This window comes from Delphinapterus leucas, chromosome 1 (assembly GCF_059928025.1).
Source record: "Delphinapterus leucas isolate spDelLeu-1000000601 "Yukka" chromosome 1, BTC_Dleu_Yukka2, whole genome shotgun sequence".
Lineage (NCBI taxonomy): Eukaryota > Metazoa > Chordata > Mammalia > Artiodactyla > Monodontidae > Delphinapterus > Delphinapterus leucas.
The window spans coordinates 32,716,346-32,728,309 of NC_143129.1; the positions used below are offsets into that span (position 1 = coordinate 32,716,346).

General features: G+C 41.3%; 1 protein-coding gene across 1 annotated transcript in view; it reads right to left on the reverse strand.

Moving 5' to 3' along the window:
- Positions 1–11,964, reverse strand: part of CATSPERE (catsper channel auxiliary subunit epsilon) — a 249,588-nt gene extending 237,624 nt beyond the window's left edge. Inside the window, exons 1-2 of the mRNA XM_022579421.2 lie at positions 10,890–11,964; positions 6,244–6,292 (exon numbers count right to left, since the gene is read on the reverse strand). Coding sequence (XP_022435129.2) covers positions 6,244–6,292; positions 10,890–10,954 — 114 coding nt within the window. The 5' untranslated portion in view covers positions 10,955–11,964. The remainder of the gene's footprint in view (positions 1–6,243; positions 6,293–10,889) is intronic.

Sequence of the window (11,964 nt, forward strand, 5' to 3'; positions counted from 1 at the left end):
GAAAAATCTTGTCTCTTCGGCAGCTCCAGACCTTTTCCCGAACTCCTACCCGGCTAGCTGTGGTGCACTAACCCCATGCAGGCTGTGTGTTCACGCTGCCAACCCCAGCCCTCTCCCTGGGATCCGACCTCCGAAGCCCGAGCCTCAGCTCCCAGCCCCCGCCCGCCCCGGCGAGTGAGCAGACAAGCCTCTCGGGCTGGTGAGTGCTGGTCGGCACCGATCCTCTGTGTGGGAATCTCTCCACTTTGCCCTCCACACCCCCATTGCTGCGCTCTCCTCCGCGGCTCCGAAGCTTCCCTCCTCTGCCACCCGCAGTCTCCGCCCGCGAAGGGGCTTCCTCTTGTGTGGAAACCTTTCCTCCTTCACAGCTCCCTCCCGGTGGTGCAGGTCCTGTCCCTATTCTTTTGTCTCTGCTTTTTCTTTTTTCTTTTGCCCTACCCAGGTACGTGGGGAGTTTCTTGCCTTTTGGGGGGTCTGAGGTCTTCTGCCAGCGTTCAGTAGGGTGTTCTATAGGAGCTGTTCCACATGTAGATACATTTCTGATGTATTTGTGGAGAGGAAGATGATCTCCGCGTCTTACTCTTCCACCAGCTTGAAGCTCCCCTCTGCCTGAGAAATTCTTCATCTCTCCTTCTATTCTAAATGATAATCTTGCTGGGCAGAGTATCCTAGGTTACAGATTTTTCCCTTTTAGGACTTTGAATATGCCTTGCCACTCCCTTCTGGCCCACAACTTTTCTGTAGAGAAATCAGCTGATAGCCTTATGGGGGTTCCCTTGCAATTAACTCTTTGGTTTTATCTTGCTGCCTTTAGAATCCTCTCTTTAACTTTTGCCATTTTAATTATAATATGTATTGGTGTAGGTCTGTTTGGGTTCATCTTGTTCAGGACCCTCTGTGCTTCCTGTACCTGGATATCTGTTTCCTTCTTTAGGTTTGGGGAGTTTTCAGCCATAATTTCTTCAAATACATTTTCAATTCCCCTTTCTTTTTCTTCTCCTTCTGGGATCCCCATTACGCACAGATTGGCATGCTTTATATTATCCCATAGGTCTTTTATATTGCTTTCATTTTTTTTTTCACTTGGTTTTCTGTCTGCTGTTCTGATTGTGTGATCTCCATTATTTTAATCTTCCAGATCACTTATTAGTTCTCTTGCATTATTCACTCTGCTATTCATTGCCTTTAGCTCAGCTTTTGTCTTGGCAAATGAGTTCTCTAATTTTTCCTAGTTCCTTTTTATAGTTTCTGTTTTCTTTTTACAGTAACCTGCATATCTATCAACAGCCCTTCTTAATTCCTTCAGCATTTTCACTATCTCCTTTTTGAACTCAGTGTCTATTAGACTGAAGAGGGCCGTTTCATTGTTTGTTCTTTCAGGGGAATTCCCTTGATCTTTTAATTAGGAGTGGTTCCTCTGCTTCTTCATTTTACTTATATTTCTCTTGCTCTATGAATTTAGGAGAAACAATGTCCACTGTGGTCTTGGAGGGCTATTTTTATGTGGGAGCATCCCTTGTGTAGATTGTATGGGTTTAACATTTTTGGTGCAAGTGCTGTTTTGAGTTCGGATGCCTGCCGCCTCTTTTCTTGGTGTGTGCTGGCTGTTATCCCCTTGATAGGAGGCATGACTGGTGTTGTGGTGGACAGAGCCTGCACTGGATGTTGAGCAGGTCCTCCTCTTTGCTCTGTGGTTGTCACTGCCCTGTCAGGGGTAAGGTCTGCTCCTTAGTTTTAGGAGTAGAAGCCTCAGATCCATTTCTGAGCTGTGTTTCTGAACTGCAGTGCACAGTATGTGGGATTGGAGTGCTCTCACTGGGAGAGGAGCCACTGAATATTCATTCTTCTGCCAGAGCTGTTCACTGGTGAGTGTGCTCTGTTGTGTCACCTTTCACCCATTGTGCAGGCTCACAAAGTACACAGTTGTTGGCACTGCCGTCAGCCCTGTCTCTACCATGCGCATGCCGGCAATCAGCCCTCACGTCTCTCAGGCATTGTTTTCACAAGGCCACCAGCGCAGATCCACTGAAGTCAGGTACCAGGACTGGAGTAGTCACATACCTGGACCTGCTGTGCAAGCTATTGAGGCAGCCCAGATCCTGACCTGGGTCAGCCCCCATGTGCCTGCACCCACAAAGCCCACAGCTGCTAAGGCCAGACCCGTCCCAGCCATGGGAGCACCCATTGTCTGCTCGGATGTCCTACAGGCACTGAATTTACAAAGCCAATGGTGGAGGTGTAAATCAGCGGCTCACAAAGCCACTGAGATTCCAGCCCTACCTCCTAAGTCACACAGCCCTGGGGCTCAACTATGATTTCAGCCCTGCCTCTGCATGTGGGCAACCCATTGGCCTGCTCCCGGAGCCTGCCAAGGTGGCGCCTGGTGCCAGAGCCTGCTGAGGTGTGAGCCCACCAAGGTAGTGGCTGGGGCTTGAGAGCCTGCCCTGGCAGCGGCAAGGGAGTAGGAGTCTACTAGGCAGGAGCCTGCTGAGGTGGTGGATGGAGCATGCAGTCCTGGAGCCCATGGAGGTGGAGGCTGGTGCCCAGAGGTGGTGGCTGGTGCAAGGGGAAAGAGGTTGCTATGGCAGCCCCACTCCCCCCTTTGTGCACCACTTAATAATGGAGCTTTATTTCTACGGCAGGCTCGGGCTTCTTCCGCAAACAGCCCTGGTTGTGGCTGTAATACACTCCAGCCCCTTCAGGCTGTCTCCTCCACACAGCCAACACCAGTCCTCTAAAATCTGAGTTTCAGCACTCAGTCCCCACCCATACCAGTGGATGCGTGTCTCAGGCTGGGGCATGCAGGGTAGTAGCACGACCATCTGTGCAGGCCTCTCTCTGTTCTGCCTGCTACAAACCAGTTGATGCACTCTCCTCTGAGCATGTGAAGCACCCTTTCTGTCCTGGCTCATCTCCCCACCAGGGAGGGGGCTTCCCAGGGTGCAGGAACCTTTCTTTTTTCACAGCTCCCTCCCAGGGGTGCCAGTCCTGTCCCACTTCCTCTTTTGTTGTTCCTTTCATCCCACCTGGTTATGTGGAGATCTTTCTTGTCCTTTCAGGTTTTTGAGGTCTTCTGCTAGTGTTCAGTAGGTATTCTGTGAGAACTGTTCCACTGTAGATGTATTTTTGATGCATTTGTGGGAGGAGGTGAGTTCCACATCCTTCTACTCTGCCATCTTTATTCCTCTCTCCAACCATTATCAGGTAAATTACTTATCTCCATTTCTTTAAGGTTTTTTTTTTCCCCTGAGGTTTTATCTTATTCTTTTGTTTGGAACATATTCCTCTGTTATTTCATTTTCTTTGACTCTTTGTTGATTTCTACAGTAGATGAAACTACCATCTCTCCCAGTCTTGAAGGCATGGCCTTGTGTAGGAGATGAGCATATTGTTCAACCCTGCACTAGCTCTTGGTTATCTCTTTTTGTGATTGTCCAAGCAGCCTATTTCATTTTTAATAGCTCCTAGTAGTTGAGGATGTGCCAAGACCTGTCAGTGTCCCAAAGGGGAGAATCTGTCAGCACCTAGATTCATGCTGATTAGCATCCAGATCCTCAGGCAGCAGCTTTGAAAGTGTGCAAATATATACTGTCCTGTGGGATTGCAAGCATATAAGCCCCACTGGCCACCAGAGGCAGGCAATCTGTGGTGATTCCTGGGCAGCAGTCACAAAAATCAGGGCTCCAGATGAGTGTACAAGCTCCTATCTCAGAAATACCAATGAACTGTAATGAGGCAGAGGGAGAATGCAAAGACAGTATCCAACAGTGTATGTTCCCTAAGAGCACCTTCATGTGTGCCAATCCTCATGCTGAAATTTCAGGAAAAGCAAAAAGGTGGGGAGGGACTTTTTAAAATGCTTTCCATCGAGAAGATTCATGGACTACTTAATCCCTGAAGTATTCTGCATACTCAATATTTTCTTTCTCTGAATATTACTTTCAAGCAAGCACAATACCACTGTTTTTATCATCTACTCCCTTGACTTTCCTCTAACTTCTGCTCTGATAATCAAACTCTAGCTCCTAATCTGCATTTCTGCAATTACAGAACTTTTTTGTTTTGGGGACCAATTATCAATTAGAAAGGAAACATTTCTGTAACCTACATAAAAGTGATAAAGGAACAGTAGAAAAGAAAAAGGGTGATTTAAAAAAAAGACTAATAAAATGGTTAATCATATAACAAAGTTCTTCAAGAAAAAAAGATGAAGTACATAAACAAATAATATTAGAGAAATACAATAACTACAAATAGAAATTTAAGTGGTATGCAAAGATTATAAAGAAATGGATAACAATAAATTTTAAGACAAATGCACATTTTAAAAGGAAATATAGTTTTAATAACCTAAGTGGGAAAAGAATGTGAAAAAGAATAGATACATGTATATGTATAACTGAATCACAATTTGCTGTACACCTGAAACTAACACAACATTGTTAATCAACTCTACTCCAATATAAAATAAAAATTAAAAAAAGGAAATATAGTTTACATAGATTCCTTTTGCCTGGTTTTGAATAATGTAAATACAACAATATCTGTAAACAGGATATGAACGTAAACTGAGAAAATTACTTTGTAAAATCTTTTGGCACCATCTACTAAAGCTGAACATGTGCACATGCCTTATGACCTATCAATTCCACTCCTAGGTATACACCCAGCAGAAATACATACATATGTTAAGCAGAAAATAGGCATAAGAATGTTCATAGCAGCCCTAATCACAGTAGACTAAAAATGGAAAAAACTGATTGTTTATCTAGAGTAGAATGATATATATATTGTTGTATGTTAATTCAATGGAATATACATAATTGAAACTCCAACTACATGAAACATGTTGCAGAGAGGATCAGTCAAATCTACCAATAGGAAAGAAGAAAGTCCAGAAATCAACACATCCATATATAAAACAAAGATGATACCAGAAAAAATAATAAGGAAACAATAAATCTTAAAATACATGCTGGTTCATTCTATGGAGAAAGTAATGTAAATGCCTACCTTATATTATACACAAGGTGGACTCCAGATATTACTTATGACCTTTATTTGAAAAGTAAAAATATAAATCATATAAAAGAAAATGTAGGATAAAAATCTTTGCAATGCAGGGTAGGCAAAATTTTTTCTTAAATAAAATTCAAAAAAAGTATAAACTGTAACATCAAATAAGGGATGGGATGGCTCAACAAAAGTCATCTTTTAAAAAAAAATTAAGTATCCATGGACAAAGTCAATGGTTAGATGAGTAGATGAGAGGCTAGGAAATGATAACTAAAATATTTAAAATCAACATTTGACTAATACATAGAGTGGAACATAGACATTGCTCTGTAAATCAACAAGAAAAGGGTAGAAAATTAAGTGGAAAATGGGCAAAAATGAAAACGGAATTCACAGGAGAATCCTGCATAAATACGGCAAACGATGCTCAAAATCACTAGTCATCAGAGAATTGAAAATAACAACAGCAGTAAACTATTACTATGTAGAAATGAGATTGGTAAAAACAAATGGGAAATTCAATAATACCAAATTCTGGTGAAGATGTTCACTGGGTAAGAATATAAATTGTGATTGCCATTTTGGAAAAAATCTTGCAGAATTTAGTTAAGTTAGGTGTCTGTTTCCCTATGTCCTACCAACCATAGCTGAAAAATTATTGCACAGATTCATAAAAGGACATGTAGAAGGGCATTCATCACAATGTTTTTCGTGGTGGTAGGAAGCCATTCATCCATCATTAGGGGGTGGAATAGATAAATAATATACACACACTAGTAATCAGGCATCATTAAGAAGTGAACTAGACAGTGTTGAATTTAAAAAGTAACGTAGAGAAGGAAGTCTATAGCTTGGGTGACCATACATCCTGGTTTGTCTAGACAGTTCCAATTTATACCTATTGTCCCAGCATAACTGTTAATAGCACTATCTTTAATTCTCAATAGTTTAACAATATACTGCATGGTCATCCTGTTTATATCATAACACCGTTTTGTGAATGTTGAATCACAAAAACACTCAAAACAACACTACCTATTTTTGCTAAATACATATTTAAAAACATTTATTGGAGGGGGAATTTATATTAGGAAGATATATAGGATGAGGAAATAAAATAAAAATAAAAGAATGACACTGTGCTGTATGACTGAGTATGATTCACTTTGCTTTCTGCTGTGAAGTCAAAAAAATTAATAATTATAGTTTAAAAAATTAAATACTTACAGTACTTCTGGTACTAAAAATGTGGTAGTTTGGGCTGTTACTGGAATACCTGCGGAGGAAAATGTCAAATATGAATACTAAAACTAATTTCTCCCCCAAATAAAAGGGATTCTATACTTGGTCAGAGCATGCCTGAGCTGCCATGAGCTTTACATTTCTGCCCAAGCACCTTCTTAGAAAGTATAGTCAGGGCTAAAACTGGGAATATCAGCAACATCTACCCATAACTCAAGGTGCGCTCAAGGTTGCTCAGTATCTGAAGACACTATAGCAAGAAGTAAATACTTTTACATCTTGTTTTTGTTTTAGAATAAAAACTGTTGAAGAATATTGGCTCTGACTCCTTCACCTGTAAACTGAGTTAAAATAAAATGATAAAGATTGAAAATCAAAACAACAGTATTCCTTATTTGAAGCACTGAAGTAAAGAGCAAATTTCTATGAGTCCTTGTTCATTATCATTTCTCGCTATAATTCAGAGTACTTTAATTTCTGTCTATATGATTTATCTACTCTCCAATAAAAATATAATGTAAGCCACCTATGGAATTGAAAGTTTTCTAGTAGCCACATTAAAAAAGTGAGAAAAAACAAGTGATATTGCTTCTAATAATATACTTTATTCAAAAGTATTCTTTTTTTTGGTACTAAGTCTTTGAAATCTGGTGTATACACTACACTTGCAAAACATCTCAATTTTGACTAGCCACATTTCGAGTACTCAAAAGCCAGATAAGGCCAGTGGCTATCATAAAGCATCATCTTGAAATTCCCTTTACCTTCCCTTTGCTTTAGTAATCTATTCCATGTCTACATTACACACTTAATTGCCATTGGAATTGCTCCATCCTTAAAATCTTAAATCAGAGGCAATTTCTGTGTGTATTTGTATGTGGAATTGCTGGGATATCACTATGTAACTCTTTTAATAGATGTCAGTCACATAATGAAATATATTTTATTATTTATAATGAAACATTTTATCTATATGCAGATTTCAGATAAAATATAAAAATATTTTAATGTATTTTTATATATCCCTATAAATTAAAATGGAATATATTTTCATCAAAGGTCTCTTTTCAAGTAAGTATGAACCACCTCCCACTTATGAATCTAAGACCTCTTTCACTATAGTAAGAAAGACAGAAACCTCAGGAAAGAGAAAAATACAAGTGAAAAATTTTGTATTTTAATTTACAAAGTTAACCTGGGCAATTTGTGAATGAAACCTGGTAGCTAAATGATAAAACTACCTTCTCTGACAAGCCCTTTTCCCCACCTTCTCCTTTATCAGCTTCCAACTCCTACTAAGGCTGGGTACAAGTTATGGAGGGAACAGTAGCTAAAGGAGTCATATTTAATTTATTAACTTCATCACAGACAACTATAATAACACCTTCTTATTCCTGCTTCCTTAATTATGTCAAATATTTACTGTGTTATTGTTGGAAATGGATCTGGAATGATCAAAGCTGTGGGTGTGCAGATGGCCCACGTGCTAGGACAATTTTTTAATGAAAAGGACAGTGTCATCTCACTCTGGGACTCTAAGAATGTACCTCTCCTACTCTCTCTAGTGTATTCCCACTCTACCAGTTCTTCAAAATCAAAGAGAATTCTTGACTTTTACCCCTTCCTTCATCTCCTAAGAGATAAGTCATTCCTGACTTCACTTTTTCTCTCTCTATCCAGCCTAAAAAATATATTCTTTGGGTAGACCATTTTCTCTCAAACCCCTTATTCATCCTAAGGAGTTTGTCTGTCCTGGAATTGGTCCTCAATAGATCATACTCTTGGGCATCTGACAGAAGCACATGCTAAATCATTCATGTGGGAAAACCATATATTGCAGGAAGCACAGGATTCCCACAGAAAGTCCAACCCCCACTGGATATATTAATCTAACAGAAAAAAAGACTTTGAGACAAAAAGTGTTTTCAGGGACAAAGAAGATCAATCCATTATAAGTGTGACCCAATAGAATAGCAGAGCATGAGAAAACATATTCTTTTCAAGTGCATATGGAACATTTATAAAAACTGATCATCTAGTAGGACATAAAGCAAGTCTCAACAAATTTCAAAGAATAGGTATCATGTGGACCCTACTCTCTGATTATAGTACAATTAATGGAGAAGTTATTAACAAAAACATAATCAAATATTTACATATTTGGAATAAAAAACAAACTTCTAAATAATTCGAGGGTTATAGAAGAAATAGTGATTATAGTTAAAAATGTCTAGATGTGAATGATAATGAAATTATTACATATCATTTCTTATGGGATACAGCAAAGGAGTACTATATGGGGTATTAATACCTTTAAATGCCATATTAGAAAAGAATAAAGACCAAAAGCTGTGAGCTAAATGTCTGGCTTAAGATATTTGAGAAAAAATATCAGAATAAGCCTAATGAAAATAAAAAAGTGAAAAATGAAAACAGAAATCAATAAAATAGAAAACAAAGACACAAAGATAAGTAAAACAGACAAGCTTCTGACAAGACATTAAATGATTTGAAGTGGTACTTTAAAATCTACACTAAAACACTTATGCTCAGGGGTTTAACATATGAGTCCAATCACAACATTCAAGGAACAAGTTATCCTACTCCTATACAAATTCTTCCAAAGAACTGAAAAAGAGATAACACTCTCCAACTCATTTTGTAAAGCTAGTGTAACACTGATATCAAAACCAAGCTAAGACATTATGAAAAAGAAAAATACAGACATAAATATCCTACAGAAAATATTTGCAAATTGAATACAATAAAGTATAAAGAGATAACAAACCATGACCAAGTTGCACTTATCCTATGTATGCAAAGATGATTTTATTAGAAAACTCTACAAATGAAACTCACCACACATTTTTTTTTTCTTTCTGGTACGCGGCCTCTCACTGTTGTGGCCTCTCCCGTTGCGGAGCACAGGCTCAGAGGCCATAGCTCACGGGCCCAGCAGCTCTGCACCGGGGCACGAACCCATGTCCCCTGCATCGGCAGGCGGACTCAAGCACTGCGCCACCAAGGAAGCCCTCAAGCTGTCTTTAAAAACCCTTCCCTTAAGTCCATTGGTGAGTTCAGGTCTTTTGAGCATTTATTGCCTCCTTGCACCTGCAATAAATGCTGAACTTTCCTTCACCACAGCCCAGTGTCAGTAGATTGGATTTACTGCGCATCAGCAAGCAGACCCAAGTTCAGTAACATTGGCAGAAAATTTAGGTAAATACCTCTAAGACCTCGGGGCAGGGAAATATTTCTTAAATAAAACATCAACCCTGGAATTCTCAACTCCCCCACCCCCCAAAGGCTAACAATAAAACACAAATTCATTATATTAAGTTTAAGAAATCTTGTCCTTTAAAAGCACACCTTATTAAGAACCAAAATTCAGGGAATCTGTGACTACCATGACAAAAAAATACCATTTTTGTCTTCCCTAACCTCTAATTGAAATTTAGCATTTCCTTAATTATGAATGTACACCAGGAGTTGGCAAACTACGTTCTTTGGGCCAAATCCCATCTGTTTTTGTAAACGGATTTGTATTTGCACACAGCCACGCCCTTTGTTTACTATTGTTGGTGTATGCTGTCCCCTATAATAGCAGAGTTGAGTGGCTAAAACATAGACTGCATTGACCGTAAAGCCTAAAATATTTAATATCTGGTCCTTTACACTAAAGTTGATGACCTCTGGTGTACAACATAACAAACGTTATAAACTCCCGAAGTTCACAGGTGAAGCTGAATAATATCAGGTACCATACTTTATTGACACAGGCATGTGTTGAGAGCTTGAAATATATCATTGTATTCAAGCCTCACAATCCAACGGCTACTCTCACTCTATTTGAACTCTCCATCTGTCCATTGAGATGCCATGGATCCCTTCCTTCTGAAACCTCTATAATAGTTTGATTTATTGTGGGTATCCTTACATCTTAATGTTAGAAGGTAATAATAATTGTTATAGTAAAATCTGATTTTTCTAGTTAATCATCTGTATTTTAACCTGTGTTGAAAATCTAAAATATTTTGATACACTTTCCAATCCAGCAGTCACCTAATGTTGACCAAAAAGCAAACCTGCATAGAGGATCTCTCAGGGCTTTAAAGTTTTCCTTCCCCAAATCAACCCACTTTATGCGGGAATTACACTCCCTTACGTTTGTAGAGTGTATATTTTGTAAAGCGCTCTCTCACAAATCATTCAACCACAACTACCTAATATAAACCATCAACTACCCTGTTACCCTAGTGAAGCTGGCCTCCGCCCCCCCCCCCGCCCCGCCTCCGCTATTTCTGGTAGAGACGTTTTGGTTCTCCTGTGCTTTTCTTCCCTCTGGCAAAAGGGTGCAGTGGGGTGCAGGGGATGGCGACGTGAAGGTACCGCGACCCTACGGCGGGAACTTGAGGAGACGGGCAAGTCCTAACAGTGTGCCCTCATTTCCCGCCCTCATTCACTGAAAACTCTCGGAAGGGGCGGGGGGAGCCGGGGCTGGTGTTGGGGCAACTGGGAGACCAGGCTGTGGTCTACAAGAGCGCCTGGCCCCGGGACGCTGAGGCGCCGGGGTGGGTCCCCGCCTGCCCGGCCCCAGGGGCGCCCCCCGCCCGCGACTGGCGTCTCTTTACCTCCACAGAGCCGAGCCGCAACAGCTCAACCAAGACACCAGCACCGCCACTCCTGAGGCTGACATGGCTGGCGCCGGTTCGCAACCACCCAACAGCCCAGCGCGTCCGCCAGTCGGCGCGCTCCCGCGAACGCCGGTTTCTGGAGGTGCTCGGTGCCAACCCGGGGTCTGGCGGGGCCGCTCATCGCGAGGCGAGGGCGTGTGCGCCCGCGTGCCAGCCACCCCTGGAGAGGCGAGGGTGCGTGCGCATGCGTGCAAGCGCGCGCTGAGGCCGGGGCTCCCCAGGCGCCAGAAAGCTTAAATCAGATTTTAGGCAAAGCTAGAGCTATGCTTTTTTGGAATGAAATAGCAAAACCACTTAAACTGACCACTCAGAATCCAAACTGACAGGATGAAGGTGAAACTTTTAAGTTAGTGTATCTTTTAGCCCAAATCTTTCTTGTGACAGTATATAATCACTGCAAAGCTGTTAACATATCTGGCAGTACTATCCAGGGAGTAGACACTCCATAAGTGATTTTAAAGGTGAACAGAGGGGGCTTCCCTGGTTGCTCAGTGGTTAAGAATCCGCCTGCCAATGCAGAAGAAACGGAAACGGGTTTGACTCTTGGTCCAGGAAGATCCCACACGCCGCAGAGCAACTCAGCCTGTGCACCGCAACTACTGAGCCTGTGCTCTAGAGCCCGCAAGCCACAACTAATGAAGCCCTCGTGCCCAGAGCCCCGTGCTCCGCGACGAGAGAAGGCCCCGCTAGCTGCAACTAGAGAAAGCCTGCGTGCAGCAATGAAGAGCCAAAAATAAAATAGGTAAAATAAAAAAATTTTTTTTTTTAAGTTGAACAGAAATGAATAGTAAAGTGTGCCTATTGAACACCTGCTTTATGCCCAACACTATCTCGTGCACTTGAGTACAAAGAAACAGGAACAGGACAGGACTTCCCTGGTGGTCCAATGGGTAAGACTCTGCACTCACAACCGGGTTCCATCCCTGGTCGGGGAACTAGATCCCACAGGCCGCAAGTAAGAGTTCACATGCCGCAACTAAAGATCCCGCTTGCTGCAACTAAGACCTGGCGT